Source organism: Trachemys scripta, chromosome 11 (genome assembly GCF_013100865.1).
Source record: "Trachemys scripta elegans isolate TJP31775 chromosome 11, CAS_Tse_1.0, whole genome shotgun sequence".
In the NCBI taxonomy this organism is placed as follows: Eukaryota; Metazoa; Chordata; order Testudines; family Emydidae; genus Trachemys; species Trachemys scripta.
The window spans coordinates 73,548,575-73,573,862 of NC_048308.1; the positions used below are offsets into that span (position 1 = coordinate 73,548,575).

The 25,288-nt window shown below is 43.1% G+C and overlaps 1 protein-coding gene across 5 annotated transcripts in view; it reads right to left on the reverse strand.

Moving 5' to 3' along the window:
• Positions 1-25,288, reverse strand: part of DIP2A (disco interacting protein 2 homolog A) — a 191,809-nt gene that overhangs the window by 23,942 nt on the left and 142,579 nt on the right. For all 5 annotated transcript variants that reach the window (XR_004647764.1, XM_034786563.1, XM_034786564.1 and 2 more), the window contains 13 exons: positions 24,518-24,657; positions 16,699-16,835; positions 13,658-13,738; positions 12,482-12,609; positions 11,067-11,181; positions 9,709-9,910; positions 9,023-9,132; positions 8,819-8,899; positions 5,634-5,757; positions 4,171-4,292; positions 3,734-3,845; positions 3,281-3,390; positions 1,279-1,409 (listed from right to left, as the gene is read on the reverse strand). Coding sequence is in view for 4 of the 5 variants with exons in the window: in XM_034786563.1 (XP_034642454.1) it covers positions 1,279-1,409; positions 3,281-3,390; positions 3,734-3,845; positions 4,171-4,292; positions 5,634-5,757; positions 8,819-8,899; positions 9,023-9,132; positions 9,709-9,910; positions 11,067-11,181; positions 12,482-12,609; positions 13,658-13,738; positions 16,699-16,835; positions 24,518-24,657 (1,593 nt within the window). In the remaining variant the exon portion in view is untranslated. The remainder of the gene's footprint in view (positions 1-1,278; positions 1,410-3,280; positions 3,391-3,733; positions 3,846-4,170; positions 4,293-5,633; positions 5,758-8,818; positions 8,900-9,022; positions 9,133-9,708; positions 9,911-11,066; positions 11,182-12,481; positions 12,610-13,657; positions 13,739-16,698; positions 16,836-24,517; positions 24,658-25,288) is intronic.

The following is a 25,288-nucleotide window of genomic DNA, read 5'->3' on the forward strand; positions in this document are numbered from 1 at the left end:
TAGCACTGTATGCAGTCAGTAAAGGCAAGGCTTATGTAACATTTGGACAGAAAGCACCTCATATGCAACTCCCCTTCCTTTAAAAAACGCACACCAGTAAAGAACACAGATTCTCTGATTTTATTTAACTGTATTTTGAAACAATTTTTTTTCCTTGCTGAAACTATAAGATGTTCTCAAGATTTAAATTAAATTTATTCTCCTTCCCCCGCTATTTTTTCCCCCATCTAAAATGTAGGGTGCCTGACTTATTGCAATGGTCTCGATTTTCGATCTTTGTTTAAATAAACCTCTTATATTCCATTTATGTATTTATTCATTAACCATCTAAAAAGTGAAAGCATTCCACAGCAGAGGGCTGATCATAAACTAATTACTTTGGATTTGGTTGGGTAACTCAATTTAAAATGAATGAGGTAACGAGAGATGAGCAATTGTACAACAGTACTGGATGTGTTGAATTTTAGTGATTTTACTATCTGAGCCAAATACTTCCCCTTGCATTTTAGGGAATGTTAAATTGCTTGCTTCTAATTATATTGTTGTTATTTATTACTGTATAATGCCAACCTGGTGTTGGGTGCTCTATGTACATGTATCGAGTTAGGGCCCCTGCCTCAAAGAGACACTTTTTGAGACGTTTATTTGATCTAGATCAGTGGTTTTCAACCCACAGGCCGCATGCGGCACAATTAGCACACAGCTGCGGCCCACCTGTGTGCTAAAGGCTGCCGGGCCGCATGGGGTCCAGGTTCCCGGCTGCCTGGCGCAACGAGGTCGGGGCCACCGGCCAGCCCTTCAGAGAGTCCAGGGGCTTCCCCACGGGGTCCGGGCTGCCTTGCTGCATGGCCAAGTCCAGGGTCCCTGCCACCTGGCCCCCCGCCCACGGCCCCACTCCTGGTCCCACTCTGTGGAGAGGTCTCTGGATGGGAGGTGCTGGGCATAGGTGTCTGTGGGGAGAGGTTGGGGGGACACTGTGATTCTCAACCTGCGGCCCAGGTAATACATCGTGGGCTGCATATGATAAATAGGTTGAGGACCACTGATCTAGATTAAACCAATACTGAAATCCTCTCTTTCTTGTACTTGAAATCCAAGTAACCCATATTTACAAACAATGTTTCTTCTCCCGTACAAAACAAATATGTTTGGATCTCAGGAAGCTGCCAGATAACCAGGTGTAGAAAGTACCACAATAGTGACTGCAAACAGAGCAGGCAAACAGAAAACAGAAAAGCAAGGAAGCCCCAGGTAGGTATAAGGTTTAAAATACTGTACCTGCAGAGGCACCATAGTGCAAACCCGAGGCCACAATAAGGGTCAAGGCAGATGGCAATCTGTCGTGAAGGGTATAGTTCACACTGTAGCTTTACAGAGCGACATAAGGCACTTGTAGCTGCATGTGACATCTGGAGAAGGAAAACAGGCTCACTAAAGGCTCATGTATGTCAGGAAATTTTTACATGTTTAAACACACTTGGGAATACTGGATGTAGAAGCCATGACAGTCCATGATTTTGCAGTCAATGTGAATAAGGGAAGTCATGTTCAGCATCATATAACCACTTCAATAAAGGTGCGAGTGCTAGTAATGCACCTCTGCAGATATCCAGGGAGTCCTCCAGCAAAACCAGGAAAGACCAGAGTTGACATTCCTGAAACTTCTAAGGTCCAAAACAGAGAAATTTTTTTTTTAACCCCTCCATAAGCCCTCTTTATGCATCCTAAAGGAACAAGAAGGTACAAGCCCTGTGTTTCCTAAGATATTTTGAGGGTCATCTTTAAGTGATTTGTCTATAATTGAACAGCATTTCTGTGGTTGTTGAGAATGGTACTCTTTACTCCCAGTCATGCCCCTTAACTTCAGGACTATTCCTTCTCTGACCATGTCTACGCTACAAACTTATGTCGATGCAAGTTACGTCGGCATAGAGCCATTGCAGTCAGCACATCACTTGTTCGCATGCCCACTTGGCTCCTTGTGTCGGCGGTGCAAGTACTCAGCAGGAGTGCTTGTTTCGATGTACAGTGCGGAGCACCATTGGTAGATTAGCATCCTAGCACAGGGTGCCATCCCGGCAATGGAAAATTTATCTACACACTTACCTGAGTTTCCTTCCCCTGCGTTGGGCTCGTCTGTGCTCGACTGACTGGACTCAAAAACAGGTCCTGGCTCACTATGCAGCTGGATCCCCCAGTTGCCTGTCCCCCCATTCTCCTCCTCCTTGTCCACCTCTTCCTCCTTGCTGTTCACGGCAGGGACCTGTGACTTGGGCTCTTGGAGGTATCCACAGTGGTGTGTATGGGCGAGAGGTCTCCACTGAGTATGGCAAGTGGCTCTTTGTAAAAGTGTCAGGTCTGCAGCTCAGCACCAGATCGATTGTTGGCCTCCTTGGCCTTCTGGTATGCTTGCTGCAGCTCCTTAACTTTCATGTGGCTCTGCTGCTTGTCCCTTTTGTACCCTTTCTCCTGCATCCCCCGAGCAATCTGCTCACAGATGTTGACGTTTCTATGGTTGGTTTGGAACTGTGCCTGCACAGTCTTCTCCCCACAGGTCCAGGAGATCCAATATCTCCTGTCTCTAGACAGGAGCGTGTAGCCAGTAAGGTCAGTTGCACTTAACAAAGGAGAGCTGCTCAGTGTGCTCACCAAGTCAGGCAATCAGGAAAAGGAATTTCAAAAGTTCACAGGGCTTTAAATGGTGGGTGGTGGCGATGGCGGGCTTCTGGTCTACGTGACCCCTGGGCAGTGGAGTTCACAATGGTGACCAGAGCGGTCAGCATGGGCCATTGTGGGACAGCTGCTGGAGAATTATAAGGGTTGACATAGGTAACAAGTGTCTACTCTCATGCTGCGTTGACCTCAGTACATCGACCATGGCTCAATATTGCTCAGGGAAGTGGTGCCACTATGTTGGCATAAGAGAGCTCTTACATCAATTCGAGACAAAGTTAAGTGTGGACACATGCACGACTAGACTGACGCACGGCAGCTGACAACAACATAACTTTGTAATGCAGACCAGGCCTTCACCTCTTCTCTTAAATCTCACCAATTCCCCAGCTATAACCATCATTAACTGAATATTTCTAGACAGCTGTGCCTGACATGTCTACATCAGAAACCTTGGTTGCAGTGTGAGATTTAAAATATGTTTACATTAAAACATCTCTCACCATTTTTAGGCTTCTTCCCAGATTGAGTTGAATGGAATAAAGAATATGAAAAGATTCCAGGGAAGAAACTAGTTAAGACAATCATCTCAATTCAATTGATATACCTTTACTCCTGCTAATATGCCAGTCGTAGACACACTGAAGTCCAAATAGGCCAACATATCCGGGGATGGAGGTCTAAAAATATTAGCCACCTTCTTTTTAGGTATATCATCTATTTAAAATACACAAAAGCAATACAATTGCACATTATTTTAGAAAAGGTAGAGCAGTAAACCTTTAAAACATTGGACTATTAGGTTATTCATGGTTTATGGATTGACCTGCAGGCACAATACGAGAGACTCAACACCAATCCAGCTAGCCAGCTGTGCGAACAGGATAAGTAATTAACAGGTCTCCAAGCTAACGGACATCCTTGCAAAGACAGCCAGTTATGCTAACAGCTTTAAATCATATTGGAAAAGCCATGATGCATCTTTTCAGTTATCCACACTTCTTTGCATGTCCAAATGTAAATCTTAATATATTATTAGCAAGTAGTTAGACATCAGTACCTGTATCCAAAATGGTGGGCCATGTTTTAATATCTACAGCTGTGGCAGCTTCCTTGGATTTCAGCAGTTTCATTATTCCTTGTGTTGTAAGGATACATGCAGACTTACTGACCTGTACAAAGTACATTCAAAAAGTTAACAAAACTAATGAATGGATGTTCTTGTGCTTTAATATCCACCCAAGTCAGTCCAACCTGAAGGAGCTGATTATAAAAAAAGTTGTAAACAAAGCAAAAGAAAATTGTGATAATGGAAAACAAGTTTTTAACTAGTTTAATGAAACATGTATAGACTCTGGGTCAGAGGGTCACTACATTTTTCAGAAATTCATATTATTTTATATTTACCGTACCATGAGGTTTATTGGGCAATTTTTTACTTATTGGATCAACAGTTTTAAACAAAACAAAAACAAAACACAAAGGAATCTCTCATACCTCTACAATCATCTTGACAGTGGGCAGAGTAGTAGCAAGATTTTGTGGGTGAGGGGGTCGAACTGTTATGGGTATACAGCCGGCATATAAACAGCCATAGAAAGTTGCTATTAAGTCTACTCCTGTTAAGGACAAAAACTAGTTTTAATTTCACAAATCATTAGCATCTCTCATACCAATTCCAAAAAATACCCTCAATACATTTTAAAAATCAAAAGTCTATACGCATATATTTGTCATAAAAGGTCCATCTAAACCAGTGCCCTGCCTCTGGAAGTAGCCAGTCTTGGGGGGGTTGAGTTTTTGCATTTAAATATTAGTACATTTGTAGTAATTATTTAAGTTCTTCAAATGAGAAGATCTGTTGAAATACATTTAAATAAAATGTCCAGTTTTGGGTGCCACCTTTTAAGAAAGAACTGGAGAGAATCCAGTGGAGAACAACAAAAATAATCAAAGGTTTAGAAAACCTGATCTGTGAGGAAAGGTTAAAGAACTGGACATGTTTAGTCTTGAGAAAAGACGACTGAGGGGGGACCTAATAATCTTCAAACATGTTAAAGGCTATTCTAAAGAGCATGGTGATTAATTGTTCTCCATATCCATTGAAGGTAGGACAAGAAGAAATCACCTCAATCTGCAGTAAGGAAGATTTAGGTTAGTTATTAGGAAAAACTTTCTAGCCAAAAGGGCAGATAAGTACTGGAACAGGTTACCAAGGGAGGATGTGGAGCCCCTGTCACTGGCGGTTTTTAAGAACAGGTTGGACAAACACCTGTCAGGGATGGTCTAGGTATATTTGGTGGACTAGCTGACCTGTTGAGATCCCTTCCAGTCCTACATTTCTCCGATTCTCTGATTAATACATTCCATGAAGTCTGAGATGGTGTGGTAGATTATAAAGTGGGCAATCCAGTCTTTCAAAGTAATATATACAGAATTTGTCTTTCATAAGTTAACATTATGCAGTCTCTAAACTACCCTTTTTGCAGAGTTTTACGCTCCTGTTCTACATTTACAAGCATGCATTAGTGACAGAGACCAAACATGAACTCATTCTAGAGACGGTCACTTCCTGTTAGGACACAGGTGCATTTGTGGTCAGCACTGCCCTCTACTGTACCTATTCTGTGAACGCATACATCCTTTCACTCTTTAGAACCGAGAACGTGGTACCTTTCATGTGATCTACATTCATTCCCTATTCTCTTCCCTATGGCATGGTACTGCACAACTGTCCAGACACGTTCCATCTGACCTTCATAGATTTATTTGATAAATTTATCCTGCCAACTGGAGAATTGGCTTAGCAGAAAAAGCAGAGAAGTGAAGGAGCCTTCCCCTTAACAATTACATGCTGGTCACTCGGAGATGGATTGTGGGATTGTTCAAGCATTGAGATGCTTACGTTCCTTTACCCACAATTGATGACTTTACAGTATCTGCTGTCTCTATGCCCTTACCTGGAGGATAAACCAGAGCGACATGGTCTCCGACATTCAGTCGTCCCTTCTCCATCAGTGCAGCTGCCACTCTCTCTGCTTTCTTGTGCAGTTGTACACACGACGCCGTGCTAGCTACTGTGCCCTGTATAGTACAAACGTGACTTAGGAAAACTTGGCAGGAAATATATTTTGACACTTAGATCTAACACTTCATTTCAATTACGGTTTTAGCATTGTAGCGGATAGAATTAAAGATTTGTTGAAACTATATTTAGAATGGCAGAATTCAGTCAGTTATAATTTCGACAGCTAATACAGATATTTATTTTAAAGTTTTTTATTTTTTATCAATTTTAATTTTCACAGTTGTGCAAAATTATGGGTTAAACATTTTTTTTCATTTTTTATAGATTTAATTTTATCGGGGAGTCAGCCAAAGGTGGGAGTGGGGCGGCAGTTATTTATAGAAAATAGACACTGATTCAAAAAGCTAAAAGCTTTACTACCGTTGAAACACAAATTGTCAACCATGTCTCAAAATATTAGCCTTAAATTAAACTTTAATAAGTTCTCAAGCAGCTTTTTTCTTACCTTGCCTACATGGAAATTTCAATCATCATCGATGGAAATATTTTTTCGTGTGTATAGTGAAATCAGCGTTTATTGACATTTACCAGTAAAAATCTAATCCTGCCAAGCCTAACTATATTCAAATACTTTAGCAGCTTGGAAACTGGGCCAATTGCACCAAAACCTCTTAAAATGCACACAGAACTGTCTGTGCTGTAATTCGCATATTTACAAGTCACCAGCATTATAAATATCAGATAATGAAGATACTTTGGTACAAGTTCTAGATTTGCCTTTCCACACAAATTTAATAGCTGAAACCCATCTTTGTTATTAGAAACCAAGATGATGAAAATGTAGCATACTTTTCTGATTCTGCCAGTAAAATGATTCATTATAGCAGAAAACAAAAGTAGTTAAAGCATTCTTTCACCTCTGGGGTCTTGTTCCAGCAAGTCTGTACAGGGGGCACTACAGAAAATCCTCAGTAGTCCTTACAGTGTTACAGTCTACTCTCCTTTCCCTTCACCCACTTCTCGTTCCATCCCCTGCCCCACAACCAAGTACCTTCTCTTGACGCTATTTAAAGGCTCGTCACCTTTACAGTTAGACTTTCCCCCACTACTTTAACTGTCTTAGTCAAAGATTTATTTTATTCTTAATTCAGTGCTTACCTCTTACATTTCAGATACCTACATTTGCATTTCCTAATTTAATGCCCTTTGCTTTAAATTTCTCTTCATTAATGATATTTTTCTGTACTGCACAGTAGACAGTAATACCAGGCCCTTCCAGGGAGCACCAGTAAACATTCCTAGCTAGCAAAACAGGTAACCAGGAGTCCGGAGGAGCTCTGCTAATGAACATGGCAGTTAACTTGCAGTTAACTTTCAGGTCAGTGAAAATTTTTTTTCATTTCTGGGGGTAACAATTCAGCGTGGAGGTTTCCTGGACTGCAGTAGGATATTCTGCAGCCTTGGGGAACATTTTAGAGAAGTGGTCGTCGAAGCCCTGCAGTCCCAACAGTGAGGAAATCCGATTTTGGATTAGGACACAGGACAGAATATGCTGATACAGCATTCATCAGCTCGCCCACAAGGCCCCTACCCCACCAACATTTAAGCCTCTCAAAGACTGACTTTTGCCCTGCTTCCTACCGTTAACCTAGATAACTTGTACAAACATGCCTTATTTGCCACTCCTCTTCTGCGAGCCACTTGTTTGTCTGCTCCTAGGCAGTGAGATCTTCCGGGCAGGAGCCCTCCTTCCCTGAGTGTCCTGAATATCCAAGCACTGCCACAATCACCCAGTAAACCATAACTGAAATGTCTGGTGACAGAGGTATGGTGTGGGGGGGGGCTGCCAGGACAGATTAACACTGCTTGGCCCAAGCTGAAGTGACCACAATGACTGAGGTCTTGTCCTCTTTCACATTTCTGACCGCCGTCAGTAGTGACAGAGTCAGTGGAAAAGCACACAGCAAAACTTTAAACCGTAACTGAATTTCTGTCCCTCCATGCTCTGGAAGTGAAGGTCACTTCATAGAGCTTGCTGATACAAACGCTACCATAAAGACAGCCTCCCTCCCCAACAACCGGCTCTTCAGAGACCACTTGTGCTGGTCATGTGTCCAACACCTTAGCTTGCCTGCACACACATTTTATTTGCCAGCAAGGTGGAGGGTCACAAGGTAGCTGATGAGTCCAACACCTCAGACCCACTCCTTCCCAAAAGAGTGTTTGCAAACAGGCAACCTTGCTGACTGAGGCAGAGCACGGCTAGCTTGCTGTCGGTCACAGCAGTAACAGGCAGTCCTTAACCAAGGGGATTTTTAGGATATGTCTACACTGCAATTAAAAACCTGTGCTGGCCTGTGCCAGCTGATGTGGGCTAAGATACTTGGACTAAGGGGCTGTTTAATTGTGGTGTAGACGTTCGGGCTTGGTCTGGAGCCCAGGGCCCTATGAGGTGGGAGGGTCCCAGAGCTCAGGCTGCAGCCCAAGCCTGAACGTTTACATTGCAATTAAACAGCCCCTTAGCCCGAGCCAGCTGTCTAACCGCAGTGTAGACATAGCCTTCGGGCCCATCTGATGACCCAGAGCTCTAGAACACTGTACATGAACACATTCCATTGACTGTCAGACCGTCCCCAAAAGAGGTAGAGCCCACTGGCACTAGTGGAAGGGACAGAGGTGCCCCTGGACCCAAGAAAGCGGGAACAGAGACCTCCAATGTGTGCCCTGGATCCATGACCATATTTCTTTTTTCTCCCGTCACAGCTCTGGCGAGGCCTGCCTTCTCTTACCCTTCTACTCATTGCCCTTTGAGCGCGAAACCACAAATGCCAGGCATGGTGTAGACCTCAAATCTGAGAGAAGCTGGACACACAGCTGCTGCAGCTCTCTGAAACTAGACAGGATGTAGACTAGTGCTCTAGGGAGGGAGCAGACAGTGATCACAGTGTGAAAAAGCTAAAATACTGACCATGTGGATTCATTAAAGTGTGCTGGAAACCGGACGAGTCCCCCCACCATCAATAATTAGGCTGTAACACGAGTCTGCCACTTCCCTTCCTCAAACCCAAATAATTTTACTCATTACTTGATCTGAAAATGAGACTAAGTGCATCTCACCTTGGAATTCAGCAACAGAAAGAGAGGGTGATCTGGGGTTGTCTGGGCTCGCCACTGAAGAACATCTGCTAAGTACAGGAACTGAAACAGAAAGATGACAGGACAGAAAACATTCAAACTCCCTTGAAACATACCATGCTCAGCTTCAGTAGGGTACTATAACAACTACTACCCTTGGATACATTCAAAAAGACTCAGTGCTACCTTTCTTGCCTGGTCATTATCCTCCAGCTGGGTAACATCTCTCCCTGAGGCTTGTGCAATTCTCTTTCCAGCAACAAGGTTGCCCACTATCATAGAAGCAGGACCAACATCTGGGTTAACAAATTGAGCAAAATGAGAGGATAACTCAATTTAACAAAGCCAATCATAATTAAATAATAACTAATAATTAAGCATGCATATTACCATAAATAACTAATGCAATGTAATGTTAAAAAAATAAAAAAGGAAGGTGAAAGGCTGAAACCAAACATCAGATCTGACAGAACAAACGTCACTTAGGCCTGGTCCCCACTAAGCCCCCACTTCGGACTAAGGTACGCAAATTCAGCTACGTTAATAACGTAGCTGAATTCGAAGTACCTTAGTCCGAACTTACCGCGGGTCCAGACGCGGCAGGGAGGCTCCCCCGTCGATGCTGCGTACTCCTCTCGCCGAGCTGGAGTACCGGCGTCGACAGCGAGCACTTCCAGGATTGATCCGGGATCGATTTATCGCGTCTAAACCAGACGCGATAAATCGATCCCAGAACATCGATTGCCTGCCGCCGGACCCTCCGGTAAGTGTAGATGTACCCCTGGTAACACAGACGTTAACATGTTCAGTTACCGAGACACAACATTTAGAGACAAACATGAAGGCTGAGCTACATACTCTGCTTTAGTTACCTGGCTGTTTTTGTCGAGGTTTAGGCAAGTTGGTAACACAGGTGTGAGGACACATCAAAACATTGCAAGGGTGCAGAGCACCCTCTAGAAAGCGCTGTTTCGTTTCTGAAATATGAATTCCTCCGAGTGGCGCCTTCGGCAAAGTGTTGGCAGGAACCAAAGCAAGACAATACACACCCACTTGGTGAATGCTGTCAATTGCCTTGAGGGGGAAAAAAAGAATTAGTTATGTACAGTGACATGGCACTTAGCTGGAACAAGAATTCTGAAGTAATTTATAACATCACAAATTTTACTTGGACCATAATTTGCAAATAAAGGGTCCAATTCTGCACTCACTGAATTCAGAGAAGTTGTGCCATGACTTCAATGGGAGCAGATCCATATTTCTGCTTGTGCAGTCAAGCCCAACACTGATTAGGGAAGTTACTAAAATGTGGGTGATAAGTGCAGAAAGGTCGTGAAGGCCAAAACTGTGTCACAGTGTACTTAGTGTGTCCAGTGCAACCACAGAAACACAGTAGAATGTAAACCACAAGAAGATATAGCGGGCAAACATTTAGCTGCTTAACACTCACTATCTGCTCCAGCTTGGGAACCACGCAGAACAACAGAAATGGGACATACTTATCTTTCTATGAATGACATCCTTACCATTACCAAGTAAACTGGTAATGGAAGACTTAAAATCCTATGAATTTATATAACGACCATTGTCTCTTTATTCCTACACAGCTTTCCCTCAGCTTAAGAGGCATCTCTCTTTACATTGTTCTCTTCAGTCCTACCCTCCCTCATAGTTCATCTTCTGATTCCTCGGCCATACCTGCTCTTTCAGTTATCGCACCCTGCAGCCTCCTTAGAAGTGACTGGCTACTTCAGAAATACCTGATTACTAGTGGACACAGTGACCTAAAGTAGCTGTTCAATTTAGGGGCATACAGGAGACATGGCGCACTCCCAAATCACACATGCTACTAACAAATATTCTAAAATAGAAGTCTGCTTTTGATATTTTGTATAAGTTCAACATTAAGTTCTTTCAGAATCAAACAGACCAAAGGACACTGGCAAAAATAAAGACTAACGAATTACAAATTGAACTATCTTCTGCAGGATTTGAAAATTCCAATCAAAATGAACTGCAGAAATCATTTCTCAAGAACAAACTGATTTTGCTCTTGAAAAAAATTCCATTAGCTAACACCCCAGAAATGCCGCCAGAAGTGAGCTTGTCAGAGGTTTCTTTGGCCAGTTTGGAGGTAAGGTTGTTTATATAGAAAACAGAAGCTCTGATATTCTCATTTGATACATTAGCCTTATTCACCTGAAAAAAGAGAAAGGACAGATCTGACTACCTGTAGAACCCTGCTCATCCACTGAAAACTATCCTCCTCTGATGCATCAGGGCGCTGCTCTGCCACAAGCACTATTCGATCATCATGCAAAACGGTCACAGAAAACACTGCTATCCTAGAACACAAAGGACAGAAGAATGATAGGACTAGGAAAGATGCAATGTATAATGAACATAGCATGGTTTATTACAATATGGATGGTTGTAACTCCTGTGGAACTGTTTTCACAGACACAAACATTATTTATGCCAGATCATCACAAAATCACTCACAACTTGAGGACAAGAGGAAGTTTATTTTAATTTTCTTTTCTCAGATTTGAGAGAATTTACACTTCACTACTATGGTTCATGTGTTATTATAAGCAGGGTTCAACACATACTGGATCTGTGCAAACTTTCACTATATAACTTTGTCATGCACATTGACTCTAACCTACAACATCTAACTACTGAATCTCTCTCCAAAGGAGGTGGACAACTCTGCCAGATTAAAAGGTGGCATGTCTAGCTGTATATCTGGACTGATAGCTAGAAACCTGCTTCCTTTGTGGGCCAAACTGGCTTTGAACCCAGGTCAGCAGTGGGGAAAAGGCTAGCAGTATCTCGACAAGCTGGGAGCCAATTTTTGAAAATGATGCTTGAATTGATGGAAGTGACACATTTATGAGGAAACAATACACTTTTGTTGTAGGTTCAACAAGTAACTCAGCAGCAGTTCCTCATGCCACACCTGTAATCACAGGAGACACCTGAGCTGAATGCCCCTCTATGAAAGAGCGATAAGTTGGGCACTGTAGTATTACTTTTGAGGGTCCTTCAGAGGCCCCAAACAGCCAGCTTGTTCTTCTCTGGGCACATTGCCAGGTGCATCTATTAGCATGAGCAGCTGTGGGAGGGAGCTGTCTGGTAGGGTTAGATCCATTAGGGGGAAGGGAACTTGTGTTCTAGGCTTGTTAGGGGGTCTCAGTTCTGCAGGCTCTTGGGGTGATGCTGCTGCTTAATTTTATTTGTCTTGTGTTAGGGTGTCTAGAGCTCTGGATAGGCATCCACATTTATTTTTTAGAAATCAAAATAAAATAAAAATACAGACGATGCAAAACTGAACAAAGAAGTATTGTAAAGTTTTAATTAGAAACAAACAGAGAGGAAGTCAGTAAGACTAATGATTTCACCAGGTCAAGGCAATTTTAAACAATTTAGAATCAATTTACATAAATTAGGTTTCATGCTGTATGCTAGCAGGGGAAGCCACACTTTCATATTCATACTCACATGGTGACATCTTGCCCCCAAAGCAAAGTTCAATGCAGAACTTTCCCCAAACCTGAAAGCACTCTGAAATGCTGGATGAGCAGAGGATAAATACACAAGAATACAATGTTAGGGAATAAGTTCCTCTCTCAAAATATTCACCTTCCTCTGTAGACAAACTTCATTGGTTCTACTGCCAGTGCTGTGGCTACTACATCATCAGCGTTGTGTTTGCGAATGTTCACCACCATCAGGCCATCCAGTTTTCCCACCACGAACACCAAACTGTCCTGAAAAGACGACAGGCTAAGAAACAGAAAAGCCACACAAAATGCAAACCCAAGACTCCCAGTAATATAAGATCATTAAACCCTAGGGATAAGAGAGTCACATTATATAGACTTATGTGAGGAAAACAGACTCTCTCGATAGAGAATCCTGTTGAATGCAGCTGCACTCACACAGAAGGAGGTGGCTAGTTGCCAAAGCCAGCTACTCGACCCAAGTTGTGCCCTTGCTCAGGGACATGATCCTGTCATTTGGCTTTGAAATCAGGAACCCATGATCCAACAGCTGGAGAAGGTATCTGGAGGATACTTCCCCTTGGGAGAGCAATACTAACTTGACATTTCAGACTTAGGGTACGTCTATACTTACCTCCGGGTTCGGTGGTAAGCAATCGATCTTCTGGGATCAATTTATCGCGTCTTGTCTAGACGCGATAAATCGATCCCGGAAGTGCTCGCCGTCGACACCGGTACTCCTGCTCCGCGAGAGGAGTATGCGGAGTTGAGGGGGGAGCCTGCCTGCCGCGTGTGGACCCGCGGTAAGTACCTTGCAACAGAGGGTCCTGTGGCACCTTTAAGACTAAGGGAAGTATTGGGAGCATAAACTTTCGGGGGTAAGAACCTCACTTCTTCAGATGCAAGGGAAAATCTTGCATCTGAAGAAGTGAGGTTCTTACCCACGAAAGCTTATGCTCCCAATACTTCTGTTAGTCTTAAAGGTGCCACAGGACCCTCTGTTGCTTTTTACAGATTCAGACTAACACAGCTACCCCTGTGGTAAGTACCTTGTAGTTTGAACTAAGATACTTCGACTTCAGCTACGTTATTCACGTAGCTGAAGTTGCATATCTTAGTTCGAACTGGGGGGTTAGTGTGGACCAGCTCTTAGTTTCATTTGATCTGCAGATTGTCACACAAGATTATATTTCAGTATTCCTGTTCTGTTTTCCTAAATCCTCCTATCTACTTCCTATCAGACTGCTTAGTCTGTTAATTCAAGAGTGGATTCACCTCGTGGGCATTTGGAACAGTTTTGTCCATTCATACTTACAGGTCCAATAAAGCCAAGCAATCCTGTTCTTGTGAAGGGTTGATCTGAAACAGGCACCCCTGCTGCTGTCACTGGAATGGTCTGACAGAATACAGAAGATAAAGTATTCAGATACACACCACAGGTACTTCACTGTTTAACTAGTACTGTGAAGCTAAAATGTATTCACCTTCTGTTTCAGTGAAAATCTTTTCTGATTAAACAAAGAATGAACTAGCCAGAGCATTTCCTGTCCTCCTGGCTGACGTGGCTATAACTCATGCGGTGAGGTAGGCAAGTATAATCCCTATTACAGAGGGGGAGAACAGGCACAACTGGAGCTGAGTGACTTGCCCAAGGTCACATAGCAAGTCTGTGTCAGAGCTGGAACATAACCCAAACCTGAGAACCAGAGATTGTGTTTTAACCAGGTAAGTTTCACTAATAACCCCTCTTGTGTTGCCTCTTCTGGTTTCCTTACTGTTTGTGAGGACTACCCCACCCGGCCTGCCTGCCTCCTCACTGCTACGTGGCTGGACATCCTGATGTTGGAAACCCGCAGCGAGAACGCCCTCCAGAAACATAACCTGGGTCAGTATTGGGAGCTGGGAGGCTGGCTAGAAGAGGTTTCCAGCAGTGAGGAAGATGGTCAGGACTCCTTGTATTCAAGAGTCCTGACGCATCGTTTTTGAAACAGAAAACCCTCCCTGATCCCATGATAGCATTCCATCCATCATCTTATATTGGTGTCTGCAACAGCAGTGTCTGAGTGCCTCCCAAAAGTAAAAGAGGACAACAATGGTCACTTCCTTCCTTGCTGGCCAGGATACGTAAGACACTACTTTTTGTTTTTGCTTTTTTGGGAATAGGCCTGTATGTGTGAAAAAATTAGATTCAGATACTGCTGCAGTAAAGCTTGGGAAAGTGGTGGGTTTTGCGTTTAGCACTAAATGCAGCGAGGCTGACTGTTGTTCTTATTTCATCCTTTATTCAAACTGCCTCCAAGCCCTAAGGAACACAGTTTCATGTATTATCCAGTTGCAGATTATTCAGTGTTCTAAGGATTACAGGAAGTAATCAAAATAACCTTTTTTATAAAAAACGTGTGTATGGTTTTCCATACACTAGGAAGACTTACTTAAGCAATGTGGCAATATCTGAACAATACTAGTATGCATGTAGGGTATGACGATGTGGTATCAGATCTACACGAACAATCACCTGACTTTATGCAATAATATCCCTGAAATGTCTTAATGTAACTTTACACACTACTGCTGTGTTGACACAGAGGTGAGATGATCATACACTGATTATGTACAGGATGCTAATATGAGCATGATACTAGAATCCTGACTATAAAAATAGATGATTGACTGCTAATGCTATTTCATAATTTGGTTAAAGGAAAAACAAGTTTCAGTTCTGATGTGTTATTAGAGTGGATGAAGAGAGGTGTATTTTGCCATGGCTTTTATTTAATTAATTAAAACAGATGCTGTTAAAATGAATATGAGCATACCTGCTGTGACACAGGTCCAGAAAGGGTTACACAACTTGCAGGCTAACTGACTCAGATTCAACCTTTAGAGACATATTAGTAGATAACGTTTGTGTGTTTTGTGTGTCTACATAGATGTTGTTAGAGGCTGACAATGTAACCCAACAGTTCCGGTCTATCACTGCATTCTGTTAATGCAGAGATCAAAAGGAGATGTTAACATTTAAATGAACTGTGAATGTAGTGATATCACTGTCTTCATTTCTCTTTGAAGTATATATTAAACTACCTGTAAATGGTGGGAGATAAGCAATTGCCTTATGTTAATCCATGTAGCTAATTACCAGTGGTGCTTAGGAAATAGGAGGTTACTTCAAAGACACTATTCTTTACCCAAGGAAAACCTGCTATCAAGAGGCTGACAAAAGCCTGCCAGGGATCTATAAAAACTCTTGGGCCCTGATTCTGTCATCTCAGATCTGCTTTAGCTTCATCAGGGGAAGTTTGAGTTGCAAGACTGAGGTCTCCAGTTCCATTCTGGATCACCCTGACATTGGGCATTGGACTAGAACCTAATGAACGGATTCTGGAAAGGACTCTTGGTGACTCTAAAACTCACCATCTCTGCTATGAAACTGACCTAAGAACTCTCTTTGTATCTGTATGTATAATGATCTTTTCACCAATACTCTCTCTCCTTTTTTTAGAGAAATTTTAGTCTTGTGTCCAGTCCTCTGGGATTGGTAGAACGTTTTATGCGATGAAAAGGATTTTCAGTCATCATATTTGACTTGGCTGAGTGGGAGCTCAAGGCTAGGTTGCTTTAAGGACAGGGCCGGCTCCAGACACCAGCCGAGCAAGCTGGTGCTTGGGGCGGCAGCTTGTAGGAGGCAGCATTCCGCCCAATCCTAGGACAGCACGGCTGCTTTTTTGTTGTTGTTGTTGTTGTTCTGCTCCAGCCGCCCTGTAGGGGGCAGCGGCGTGGAGGATGGGAGCGCCCTGCAGCAAGCCTGGCAGGGCAGCCCGCATCCTTCCCTCCCAGCCGACCGGAGCGGTGAGGAGCCCTCCCGGCAGGGGCTGAGTGGCAGCACCCACTGAAACGCTGGCCGCCCCCCTTCTCTCTCTCCCCTGCTCCCTCTCCCTCCCCCCGCTAGCTGGGGCACATCTGCAGGGCAGGGAGTCCCCCTGCACCCTGGCTCCGGCCATGCCGCAGGTGTTTTTTTTTTTTTTTTGCTTAGGGCGGCCAGAAAGCCAGAGCCGGCCCTCTTTAAGGGAACTGTATTTCTGACCTCTGTGTAGCCTGTAAGGTATTGTAGAAGCTGTTTTGTTGCTGGCTTGCTGAATCTAAATATTAGAATAACCACCAGTTTTGGGGATTGTCTGCCCCACTCTTTGCCGTTTGCCCCAATTGAGCAATCTCAGCATCCCCCTCTCCTCCCTAGTCACACCTGCAAAAAGAAACTGATACATAATTCTGCCTATCTCCTCACTAACTGAAATAATAAAAACATCTTTTTATCGAAGGTTATAAAGGGCATAAAAGTTATAGAAAGACACAAACCTCAAACACATTCTTGGTGATTCCAAGGAGACCATAGTATGCTGTCCCAGTTGCACCAGAATTCACACATATTTCACCAACTTCATCAGTTTTACATAGATAAGGAGTTCCATCCACCTTCACAACACACACATTGGCTAAAGCGGTAGAGCAAGAATGCAATGGTATTATCATCTATGTATATTTTGGTAAACTGGTAGACAGAAATTGGCTTGCTGCTGAACAAAGTAACATGATTAATTGAATTTCAATATTGAGCAGCTAAACCAGAAACATTACATATAAAAAATGTCAAAAAGGAGGGTTTTGTTATAGAAATTTTAAAAGCATTTTGATAATCTGAGTAATGCAATCTCTGATTTATGTATGCTCTAGATATGAAAACTACAAACTTTCAAATGTCTAATCCCCCTCCCCTCCCCAGTATGTTCTAGGCCTTACTACATAATACCACAACCTCTTAGCATGTGCTTTTGAACACGAAGGCCAAAATACTATAATCCAGGGCAGTTGGTTAGGTGAATGAGGATTTATATAGTATTAAAGATGACACATTTAGATAATACCAATTACAAATTAATAATTCCTTTTGATTTACTGTTGCACATATCATATTTAGAGACATTAATTCCTTAAATTAAATATGTGACACACACAAATTAGAAATGGAAACAAAAAACTATTAGGCCTCTTTTATTCCCACTGCCAGTTTAGGATTGGTCCAATGAATTTTCTAGTACTTTGTCTAGTCTTCTTTCCAAGCATGCCAAGCTTCCCACAGCTGTTGAGATGTTCTTTCGTAATCTAACAGAACTCCCTTGACATGCTGCCTAAAATTTCCTTTTCTTCACCAACTTCCATTACTTCATGCTACATTACTTGGTACCACCCTAAATAATCTTTCCTTTAGAGTTTGTTGATATTTTCCATTCCTTAGATAAACGATCTATGTTTAGTTGTTTTAATACTTCCTCATAAATCATCCCCTCTACTGCCTCATTCTTGTTGCTCTCCTATGATGTCTCTCCAATTTTCTACACCATTCTGGTATTGAGGGCCACAGAACTCAATGTGAATTTCCTGTGTGGTCTCATTAAAGTTCTCTACAGAGATTACCTCCTTCCTGCTCCAGGACACTTGTTTGAAAATCACAGCTCACATTGGCCTTTTTTGCAGCAATCAGTGACTAATTTCCTCTGAGGCAGGGGTCGGCAACCTTTCAGAAGTGGTGTGCCGAGTCTTCATTTATTCACTCTAATTTAAGGTTTTGCGTGTCAGTAATGCATTTTAACGTTTTTAGAAGGTGTCTTTCTGTAAGTCTATATTATATAACTAAACTATTGTTGTATGTAAAGTAAATAAGGTTTTTAAAATGTTTAAGAAGCTTCATTTAAAATTAAATTAAAATGCAGAGCTCCCCAGACTGGTGGCCAGGACCAGGGCAGTGTGAGTGCCACTAAAAATCAGCTCGCGTGCCGCCTTTGGCACGTGTGCCATAGGTTGCCTACCCCTGCTCTGAGGCCACCCAGGGGGTCTCAAGATACAACTATCCATACAGGCTTCTCTGCCTGTGCCAGCCTGCTGGGATTATTCTGATTTCCCAATCCCTGGAACAGCCACTATGTGACCATGTCTGGGATGGGGCAGTACAAGAGAACTCTCCACTTGCGTGGGGGTCATGACGATGATGATAATGGAGCTAGCCAGCTCACCTCACCACCTCAGATGCAGGGGAACGAAGACCAGGATAGGATGGCCTAGGTGGGTCAGTAGAGCAGCTGGAACCCTACCCTCACCCCATCCTGTGTTATCCAAACTAGGGCCAGGATGTGGGCAGGGCTGCTGTCTCTTCAAGTGGGCTAACGAGCTCTCTGTTGAAAAAAGGAGCAAAAACACAAGAGTATTTCTATATCCTTCTGCTGGCTTGTTGGTTTCCAAAGCTGGATGCTCGTAACCAGAAGTGATGTTGGGATAAGTAAATTGAAATTGCTTCCATCATTAGCTCCATGTGCTTGCATCTGTTACTGCTGCAGAACCTCCTCTCCCCTATCCCCACATGCCCTCTGTTGTTCACCCACCCCCTGCAGCAGCCATTAGTGACTGACGACCCTTCCTCCACAGGGCTAGCACCCCTGGAAGGTACTTCTGTTCTTCCCTCCCTCCCACTCCAATGTGGAAGCACGGTTAGTGTTGGCTGCTGCTGCAGGCTCCAGGAGGAAGTGTCATTCCTTGCAGGGCCCTTTCTCCCTGGGGCATCACTCCAGTCCCCAGGCTGAGCTGAGTCCCGCCCCCTCGATAGCGCAGGCTTGCTGTGCCCTTTTCTCCACTTGCACAGGCTCCAGTTCTCCATTGCTTTGGGATCTCTGTAATCAGTGTGTGAAAGGTGCTTCAAGCTGCATCTATCTGAGCCAGCGTGTGGCCCTGAGGGGAGTGTTAACCAGGCCCAGGCCAGGGGTGGGGCAGCAGCACCCATCTGGATGTATGGATTCTTTTCTGGGCTTCTGAAAATTTGAAATGGGAAGCCAATTCCTTAACCCAAGTCCCCATCCGGCCCCATTACACCTCGCTCGGAGCGCCCTGTGAAACCCTTTGTGTGGGCGGTGGGGGTCACAACCCTTGGAGCTACTCACAGCGTTTCTTACGGACACATGGGCTCTGGACACTCTTGGCCCCAGAACAGGCTGCTGTCTAGATGGGAAGGGACGTGGCAAGAACCAGGACAAACGATGGGTTTGTCCACACAGCAACAGCTGTGAATGGTCTAGCACAGGTAACAGCAGCAATGAAGACAGCAAAGCATGGGCTAGCAAGCCAGGTACGTACCCAAGGACTGCGCTGACACCCACGCGGCGCTGCCTTCACTGCTTTTGTTAATCACACTAGCTGCATTCCAGCTAGCTTGGGCAGGCAAGCCTGTGCACAGCTTCTCTTACAATCTGTCACAATTTTCCAATTCAGTCTTTGAACAGGAGTCTTGAGGGGCTTAGGCAGCACTTGCTTCTACCATTGTTCAACTAAGTGCTGAGAGAGGTCACTGAATAGAAACAGGAACATTCCCTCCCGCATTGAATTTGTATAACTCAGCTGCCAAGCCTGGCCTGGTGCAGACAGAAACTAAAACCTTTGGTGGCAACTCAGGAAATGTCCATCTTCAGGGGGCCTTTGACCTTTGTCCTTGCCGGCCTGTATCTGAACTAGGAGACCTTAATTAATAATAATGAAACTGAGTGTGAAAGATGAATGTGTCAGTTACCCACTAGTCTCCATCCTCATTTTAAATTGTCCACCAGAATGATTATCATGATCAATGAATAGGAACTTTGGATCTGTTTATATGATAGCATCTAGCAACCCCAATAAGGTAATACTGCAACCAAAGCTTTGACATAGGACAGAAAGTTTGAACTACTATAGTGAGAGCTCACCAGTTGCTAGGCTGGATGTACACCTCTCTTTTCTAGCCCTGCGGGCGTGGACTAGAAAATTGGCAGTTTTTAAGTTACACAGACGTACGAACCATTAGCTTCAGGCTCAGCTATGCATAAACCCATTTTCAGATTCATAATCTTGATGAGTTCCAAATACAAGGCTGTTAAGCAGACATTCAAACTGAGAATTAGTGCTTTACTATACTGCAGCAAAAAAAGTTCTTCAATTAATTCAAAAGCTGTCTACAATACTTTCCTTAACAGTGATGCAGGTGAGAGAGCTGAGAATTAGATACACAGTGCAATGACCCATGGCCACACACAGACACCACAGTCTTCAGCTAACCTGCATGCGTGACATGAGCAATAGCCTTGATTACCTTCCAAAAACGCATGCCTCTCTCTGTGGAGCGAGAGGACAATTCTATTGTCAGTGACGTTAAGTCTCACAGAGTCACCACACCTCAACTAAAAAGCAAGACCACCAAACAAGTGAGCAGGTCTGATTCTAACCAGTAGAAGACAGTGATACACACACATTAGTACAATACAATAGCCAACATAGGTCACTTGAGGACAAAATGACAGTGACAGATGCATGGTAGATGGCAAGATGGAACAATTAAATATGTAGATATCAAATTCAATTAACTTCAAAAAGCTCATAAAACCAACCTCCCCTAAAGCTCTCAAATAGGCTAATCACTATCAGAGGACATTCCAATAACCTTTTGCATTTGTTTGTTCAATACACTAAGCACCTGAAAAGTAAACTCTTTGCACAGACAAATAAGCTACATAATTTTCTGATGCAGCTATTCAAATGCTATTAAATAGATGTATGCTGAAATATGCCTTGTCCTTCTATGACATTGTCTATACTTGAGTCAATGGGAATATAGGAGTTGCTCAAATAAATTAATCTTTAATACCTCCGTCTGACAAGACAGAAGACTGCATCAGTAATAGGCCCAGATCCCTTCTAAATTAGGACATTTTAGCATTAAGACTGAACAGAGTAATTTCTCATGTTGGAGTGATAAGACAAAATTAGTTTTTGGCTGGAACTTGGCTGAGACTTCATATATATCCATTCTACCCAGTCCACTGCTTCTTAAACATCCAGACTTGCTATTAATGATCTGGATGATGGGATAGATTGCACCTTCAGCAAGTTCGCAGATGACACTAAGCTGGGGGAGGGGGGAAGGAGGTAAATATGCTGGACGGTAGGGATAGGGTCCAGAGTGACCTAGACAAATTAGAGGATTGGGCCAAAAGAAATCTGATGAGGTTCAACAAGCAAAAGTGCAGAGACCTGCATTTAGGACGGAAGAATCCCATGTACTGCTACAGGCTGGGGACCGACTGGCTAAGCGGCAGTTCTGCAGAAAAGGACCTGGGGATTACAGTGGACGGGAAGCTGGATATGAGTCAACAGTGTGCCCTTGTTGCCAAGAAGGCTAACGGCATATTGGGCTGCATTAGTAGGAGCATTGTCAGCAGATCAAGGGAAGTGATTATTCCCCTCTGTTCGGCACTGGTGAGGCCACATCTGGAGTACTGTGTCCAGTTTTGGGCCCCCACTACAAAAAGGATGTGGACAAATTGGAGAGAGTCCAGCGGAGGGCAACGAAAATGATTAAGGGGGTGGGGCACATGACTTATGAGGAGAGGCTGAGGGAACTGGGATTATTTAGTCTGCAGAAGACAAGAGTGAGGGGGGATTTGATAGCAGCTTTCAACTGCCTGAAGGGAGGTTCCAAAGAGGATGGAGCTTGGCTGTTCTCAGTGGTGGCAGATGACAGAACAAGGAGTAATGGTCTCAAGTTGCAGTGGGGAAGGTCTAGGTTGGACATTAGAAAAAACTATTTCACTAAGAGGATGGTGAAGCACTGGAATGGGTTACCTAGGGAGGTGGTGGAATCTCCATCCTTAGAGGTTTTTAAGGCCCAGCTTGACAAAGCCCTGGCTGGGATGATTTAGTTGGAGTTGGTCCTGCTCTGAGCAGGGGTTTGGAGTAGATGACCTCCTGAGGTCTCTTCCAACCCTAATCTATGATTCTGCTATGATTCTATTTGACATATGGAGTAAATGGGACAATCAGTTCAGCCCTTGTCTGATGTGCAATTCGTTATGGATATTGGATGCCATACAGAACTCTGAAGGAACGGACAAAGACCCCCTTCCCTTCATACAATTCAGTATTTTCATTAAGGACATGGGTAATGGGAGTGGAGAGTATGCTTATAAAATCTGCAGATAACACCAAGCTAGAAGGGGTTGCTAGCACTCTGGAGGACAGGATTAGAATTCAAAATACCCTTGACAAATTGGAGAATTGGTCTGAAATCAACAAGATGAAATTCAATAAAGAGAAGTGCAAAGCACTGCACTTAGGAAGGAAAAAGCAAATGAACAACCAGGGCCGGCTCTACCATTTTTGCTGCCCCAAGCAAAAACAAACAAACAAAAAAACCCCACACCTGAAGTGTGCCGCCCCAAGAATGGACCGAATGCCGCCCCTTAGCATGTGGCGCCCCAGATACCTGGAGCCGGCCCTGTGAACAACTACAAAATAGGGAATAACTGGCTAGGTGGTCGTACTGCTGAACAGGATCTGGGGGGTGATCGTGGATCATAAATTGAATGAGTCAACATGGTGCAGTTGCGAAAAAGGCTAATATTCTGGGTTGTGTTAAAAGGAATGTTGTATGTAAGATAAAAGGCAATTGTCCTGCTTTCCTTGGCACTAGTGAGGCCTCAGGTGGAGTACTGTGTCCAGTTCGGAGTGCCAAACTTGAACAAAGATGTTAACAAATTGGAGAAAGTCCAGAGTACAGCAACAAAAATGATCAAATGTTTAGAAAACCTGACCTATGAGAAAAGGTTAAAAACTGGTCATATTCAGTCTTGAGAAAAGAAGACTGAGGGAGGATGATAAGCATCTTCAAATACATTGAGGCCTGTTATAAAGGGGACAGGGATCAATTGTTTTCCATGTCCACTGATGGTAGGACAAGAAGTAATCAGCTTAATGTGCACAAAGGGAGATTTAGGTTAGATATTAGGAAAAAACTTTCTAACAATAAGGTTAGTTAAAAACTGGAATAGGCTTCCAAGGAAGGTTCTGGAATCCCCATCACTGGAAATGTATAAGGTTACACAAACACCTGTCAGGGATGGTCTAGGTTTACTTGGTCCTGTTGCAGTGCAGAGGGTGGACTAAATGACTCTGGAGGTCCCTTCCAGCCTCACATTTCCATGATTCTAGAGTCTGGATCTGTCAAACTTAGTAGGCTATCTACTTTCTTTCTCTTCTGAAACAGATTTTTCCTTTGGATTCTGCAGATATTCACACCTGCACCTATATTTAACTAGATCAGGCAAGGCAGAACTCAGTACTGTGAGGAACTCAAAGGCCATATCGCTCAAATATCCACTTATTTTCCCTTTTATTCAGGAACACTGTCAAAGACAAAGTATCAGAGAGCTCATTTTTAAAGACAATTTTTAAAAAAACCTATACTACTTTGAGAATCAAATGTCTCAGTTCTCAGAAGGACAAGAGCTTGGGAGAGGTTTAAAACAACCTGTTAAACGGTTTATCTGCCACCACGATAGAGAGATTTACCCATTCAGAAAACTGGACTGCAGAGCTCAGCAAATTCCACACTTAGACTACATGTTCCTATCATGATACTCCAGTCTTCCAAATGATTTGAAGCGAAGTACAGAGCTATTTGCCCTAGACACTGAAGGTTTGTTGGACATGATGAATATCCATGACTGCAGTTTTTAAATAGTCCATTCATTAAGCCAGTCAAACTTTTGCTTAAGCCACAAATAATTTTAGCTACTTGCAAATATGCTTTAAACCAACTGCCAAAATAAGGACAGTACAAGAGGAACAATAATATCATCCTCAATTGGCAGAAGAAAGAACTGGTAGGATAAGACAAAACAGCAGTTAGAATACACGGCATATCTTAATTTTTTTCCTGTATTATATTTTTGTTATGCCATTCAACCATTAAGTAGCTCCACTTAAGAAATACACAGTAGTTTGTTACACCTTAATTCTACCAATAATGTGGTCCAGTGCAAGAATGAACCAAAAGCAACACCTCCTCCCATTCCAAACTAAGATCAGATTAAAATAGTTCCCTCATGTACTCAAATTTTTAATATTTAATAGATACTTTCAGACTGTTCTTCAAATTTGCTTTCAAGAATTAAAGCACACTTGCTAAGGCAGTGGGCTGTACAGGTGTAAAGCCATTTTCATCCAGAATAGAGGTCTACTTATTTGATCAAGCCAAAATACACAGCAACATCAACAGAAATTCAGTGGACTTCTATTAAATATACATGAAGTATAATCATCCTACCTCCAGGCATAACCTGACCAACATCCTGTACAGTGAGTACTGACAATTTTTCTTCTGTATCCACTCTAATCACGCTGTAACTCAAACAATTCATAGACAACACTGCTTTTCCAGGGGGTGGCCCACCCAAATCCGGAGGTCTGAAAAACAAAGTAAAATATCAAACCAGCAACGACACTGAGAATACCTCAATGGCAATACATTCAACAAAGAAGCTCTGTGCAATTCTGTCAGGGAAGAAAGTGTGTGGTAAGTTTAACCATGGTAGCCATATCAGTAAGGAGACCAACTGAAGCTGGGCTCTAATTGATATTATTTACAGTACTTCATCTACCACAGACCAAAAACCTTTTACTAGTGTGGTCTAGTGGATACAGCCCTTGACCGGGACTCAGGAGACCTGGGCTCGGTTCCTGGTTCTGTCACTGGCTGGGTGACCTGGGGCAAGTTGCTTCACCCCGTGCCTCAGTTTCCCCATCTGTAAAACAGGGATAATTATATTGACCTCTATTTGTAAAGTGCAATGAGATCTACAGATGAAACGCACCATGTAAGATCTAGGTGGTGGTGGTAGTAACATTTTAATACGGAAGGAAGCCCTGTGATCTTTTCTCTCTACTTATCTATCTAGTGTTTGCACCCTGTAATGTGTGTTCCTATTTAAATGCTGGTGTAATTCTTTAGTATGGGTCCTGTCATTGTGGGGAGATGAGGAAGTAAAACCATTAGTTCTCTAACCAAATGGGCAATCTCCCACTGGGAAGATAAACT